Source organism: Cyprinodon variegatus, unplaced genomic scaffold, assembly GCF_000732505.1.
Source record: "Cyprinodon variegatus isolate N-32 unplaced genomic scaffold, C_variegatus-1.0 Scaffold164, whole genome shotgun sequence".
Classification (NCBI taxonomy): domain Eukaryota; kingdom Metazoa; phylum Chordata; class Actinopteri; order Cyprinodontiformes; family Cyprinodontidae; genus Cyprinodon; species Cyprinodon variegatus.
In genome coordinates this window covers 44885-49962 of record NW_015150617.1, presented here as the reverse complement: position 1 = coordinate 49962, position 5078 = coordinate 44885, and the positions used below count along the sequence as shown (strand labels likewise).

Sequence of the window (5078 nt, the reverse complement as noted above, 5' to 3'; positions counted from 1 at the left end):
ACACACACACACACACACACACACACACACACACACACACACACACACACACACACACACACACACACACCTACAGGAGAGCAGAGCAGTGACAGCAACAGCAGTCATGTGTCTCCGAGCTGTTACCAGCCTCATGCCTGCCTGTCTTAGGCGCGCGCCAACACGCACGCCTCGACTCTCCTGTGGTAGAATCCCAGCAGCCCCCCCTCCGAAAAAAAAACAAACTACCACCTGCAGCATGCATTGAGGAGAAAAACGCACACATTTAAACCCGTTTTACCGTTCTTTCCGCGTTGGGTCCTGGTGGATGCTGGGCTTTGTGGGCGCCATCTTCCTCTAACAATTAATTGGATTTATTACTTTCCCTCTTCCTTTACTTCCCCTTCTTAGCTCTCTATATTGACACAGAGCCGCGGCGCTGTGCGGCGCCCTGACAGCAATGCGTCATGCTCTGCGTGGTAAGACAAAAGCCATATCTGGGTTTGAAAGTAGCGCGTGCGTGCTCCCCGTGTGCGCGTCCTTTCCTAGGTTGGGCGCTCAGGATCGTGGAAACAACGGCTCGTGGGGGTGAATGCTGGGGCAAGGATGCGGCCGCACGAGCATGCCAAGCGGCATGAGGAGGGGAGCCAGCCGGGATGGATGCCTCTTGATGCCGCTGTCCTGGCTCCGTCTGTCCGTCTCCTTATCTGTAGCTCATCTGTAGCACGCGCATCGTGTCTTTGGCACTTCGCAAGAATTTCCAGCATGCGATCCAGCAGGAAAAAAATGAAGGATAAACAGGCGCATCAAATCTCCTCAATCTTGCCGCTTCCCCGGCTTCTGTTGCCATAGACTCCCCGCGGCAGAGCAGCCTCTCCAGTCAAAGTCTTTCAGATTTTTTAAGCACTTTTCCCTCCTCTGGCTGAGGATGGGGAACAGGGACACCCCGCATCTCTAGTATTTTCTCCAGCCCAGCCGCAACAATGCCACACAGTAACATCTGGACTCAGCTTGTGTGTGTGTGTGTGTGTGTGTGTGGGCTCCCGTTTTGACATCAGAGTGAGAACCTTTTTCCGATTTCACCATCAAATTAAGGACTGACGAGCAAACCTGCTAAGGTTTAGTGCTAATTGGGTTTAGTTTAGGGTTAACTAAACTAAACTGCTAATAGTTAGGGTTAAGGAAAGGCTGGAGTCAACACATGGTCCTCACTACATATAGCAAGACGAGAATGTGTGTGTTATATGATTTTTATATATCATATTATTCTTGTATTTTCCATCTTTATAGATGTTTTTTCAGATTAAGCTGTTAATATAGGATCATTATTGTTTTTTATTTAAACTGTTTTACCTGAAAAAGTGGCAAAGGTATGATGGGTAATACTTTCAGCTCTAACTTTGCATTTAAAATCTGTAAACTTTAACACACGCCCTTCATTCAACTCCACTTGCTTCTTTATTTAATAAACTCAACATGATATAAGTCTGACTTGCTCGTTTGAAAACCCACCTTTATTCTGCTGCTTTATTGAGGTAAAGGTAAATAATCTTTGCTCTTCGATTTCAAGGTTTTAAGACCTGCAGAAAAAGCCCAGGATACATAAATAGCAGTCTAAATGTAAAACAAGGTATTTACTCATGATCTGGGCTTTAGATATGCACATGTTTGCATATCAGATGTCGCTCATTATCTAACAAAACTTGCCACATTTTCACCATTTTCCCACTACATATAAATTGCACCTTTTTGATGTATTATTTATCACCTGTTCGGTGTGCTGTGTGATTAACCCCTAGGATGCAGCTCTGTAAGCCCAGGGTCCTCCCTCTCCCTGCACCAATGACCTGTCAAGGTCAAAAGCATGCTATTATCAGCACACATACAGGGCTACAGGTGCTGCAGTGGCAGAAAATACAGACAGTAGATGGAGAAACCTGAGCTCAGGTTGTCCCTCAATTAGAGCCCAATTCCCCATTAGATCAACATGTGCAACACATTCTATTATCTTGCTCTATTTCTTTTTTTTTCCCAGCTGCTACAAAATAAAAATGTGACATTATTTTTTTGACTGAAACTGAAAAAAACCAAGTTAGTCCAGTTATTAATTTCCCTTTTCTTTTCTGCCGACGTATAGAAAGACTGGAGGAGACTTCAAACAAAGATTGTTATATCAGATACAAACCAGTCAAAACAGAAAGGCCATCGGTTTGACACCATTTAAACCGTGATCTGACCTGACTGCATTCTAATTCCCAACAAATTTCTATGCCAGATCATTTCAGGGGTCTGCGATATACTATAAAACCGTTTTCCTCATTTATTTTTTTATCTTTGACATCTAGACATCTGTGCTCCACCTGGTAGTTTGCAAAGTGAAACTATGTGTTTTTATTCCCAGTTTAGAGAAAGCTCCTTGTCTCTGCATGTCAACTCTGTTTACTGGGAGTAGTCGAACAAAGGCGATGTGGATAATGGAGCATAATATGTAAACACATTAGCTCCCAGCTGTTTGTTAGGGGAAACACTATGAACAGAGAAAAGGAAAAAGGCCGGCTCAACGGCAAAGCAATAAAGACATGAGCAGCGAAGACAAAACGTGCCTTTATTGTGCTGAAAAACTTAATGTAAACATCCAGAAAATATTTCAATAAACAAGTAAATAATTAGAATAGACCCTGGAGATGATTACAAGGATTCTAAAAGACCTGTTGGCGCTCAAATGACAATTAAGTTGAATTTAACTTAAAGGTACAAACAGATTTTGGCAAAATTCCCCAAAATACATCACCTCTTCTTAAACATTTGAAATGGGGAAAAAAATGTGTTTGTTAAATATCGTTTTATTTGCCTTTCTGTTGGTAACAGAGGTGAGATGGTTTCACTGCGGTACCTGCCGTGATTTATGCCATATTTACTTTCCATAACTCAGATATTACAGTCGACAAAGAAAGGTTTTAGAGGTAAAAAGGTAAAAGTGTATGTTGGAGATTTGTTTTTTGTATTTAGATTATTAGGGGGAAAGCTGTCATAACAGAAGAGCTACGGTTCTTAATCAAGCGGGGAGGAAATTAGAAAATTAAAGGACAGCGTTGATATTTTTCTACTGACAACACTCATCTTTCATCTTTTATATACATTTTGTCTTATGTTTTAGAACTGAAAAGCAAAACATCGTTGCCCATTTTTCCCAGTGAAATTCCAGATTCCAGGTTTATCTCTACAGGTAGAATGTGCAATAATCCAACCATGCTGTCGATTTGTCTAGTTTGGAAAATGTAGCTTTCTAAATCCCACTTTTTCCAAACACAAAATGGAAAAACGATAAATAAAAGTATAAAGGTGTTCATAATGGTAAATTTTTCTTATGATTTAACAGGTGATTAACAGGTGCAACTCTCCTCTATCTTTGGAAGGGAAAAGGTAAGTACTTTATGCATGCAGAGCCAAAAGGTAGATGGAAACAAATATCTGTTATTTCTTAATGTTCTGACAGGGATGCAAAAATAAAAATGATAATCACCCCAAGTTATACTTTGAATCCATTGAGTTAAAGATGCCCAACTGCTCCTAAGGAAAACACACTTAAGGAACAGTAAAATTAAGGTTGTATAGATCTGTGTGAGCAGAATTAAATCCACTTTTTAAGGATCTAATGTTCCATTTTAAATGTGTTCATTCTGATATATATGTATATTTTTATTTCCACAGCTATGATGCTACAGGTCTAAAATCCAGCTGAGTCTCCACTCACCTTTGCTGGTATGCGGACATTCCCTGCGGGGTCCCGTTCGATGCTCCAGGTACCGGAACCGGCACTCGACCTACCGGAGGTCCGGTCACCATCCCAGCGGCTCCACCTCCTCCGCCGCCAGACCCGACTCCTCCGGTAGCCGAGGCTGTAACCTGGACGCTGAAATCCGGGAAGATCCTGATCATGGTCCTGGTTGTGTCTCTTTTAATCTCCTTTGTTTGATCTGTTTTCTGATCACTGAGGAAATGCGTGTTGGACTGACCAATAAAATTCAAACACAGACCATAACAGCAATATCCTTTTATTTTTTCCCCTCAAATCTAACTTTAGAGTAGCGGTCGGATCCTGGTCCTGGTGCATAAAGTACAATAGGGATTTTATCTATTGTACAAATTCAAAAACATAGTCTGTCAGCATTAATATTATTACTATGAACATGTTCCTGCTGCTTCTCCTCTCCCCACAGGTTGGATAATAGTCCCGGTATCCGACGCGCTGTTTGCAACCAACTCTCCTCTGAAACTCAACAAATGGGAAAAGTCATGATTTCACCGAAGCGCGGCTGACAGGACTCTGACATCGCAGCCGGGACAGAAAGCGGGTGCCTCCGCCGGAGCCCCCGCCGCCAGAAGCATCCCGTTCCCGGATCGTCCTCCCTGTGCTTCCCGCTGGCTGCTCAGTGACGGTGTGTTGCTGCAGGGAACCTGGAGAAGCCTGGATTAGACGGTCGGTCAGCAGCAGCAGCAGCAGCAGCAGCAGCGGATCGCCAATGAGGTTCAACACAGCGAGTGTCGGTATGTCAATGAGCGGCTGCGTGTGTGCGTCATGTTTCTGTGTCTTTGCTCACACACAGCAGCAGACACCCAAACAAACGGAAGAAAAGAACCAGAGGGGTAGGAGGGAAGCTGTAGCTCTGGTTAAGGTTATATATATATATATATATACTTTTTTGCATGCTTCTTTGTTTAGGTTACTCTTAATTATAAATTGATTCTATTTAACAGTCAGTTATTCTCTGGAAGTGTAATATTAATCAAACGAATAAAGACAGGAAGTATGTCTAGTTTGGATTTCCCCCTATGATGAATTTGTGTCACCTTGACAAAGTAAAATTAGATGTAGTTTCTCCTTAAATCAGTAGTTGACGTTTTTGTTAATTACATGTTTGTGCGCCTTTCAGTTTCAGTGATGTGAAACAATGAGACAGAAGGTCTTTTCTCTCTGATGTGATCCCAGCTGAAGACCAGCCTTCTAGTCTATCCTCGCTGATTGGACTCGAATAAAGTCATGTTCAGAGGCTCTCTCTCTCTCTCTCTCTCTCTCTCTCTCTCTCTCTCTCTCTCTC

The 5078-nt window shown here is 42.6% G+C and overlaps 1 protein-coding gene across 1 annotated transcript in view; it reads right to left on the bottom strand.

Moving 5' to 3' along the window:
* The window catches only part of npas3 (neuronal PAS domain protein 3), a 444436-nt gene extending 439968 nt beyond the window's left edge, over positions 1–4468 (bottom strand). The window contains exon 1 of the mRNA XM_015378092.1: positions 3734–4468. Coding sequence (XP_015233578.1) covers positions 3734–3918 — 185 coding nt within the window. The 5' untranslated portion in view covers positions 3919–4468. The remainder of the gene's footprint in view (positions 1–3733) is intronic.
* Between the last annotated feature and the right edge of the window lie 610 nt (positions 4469–5078).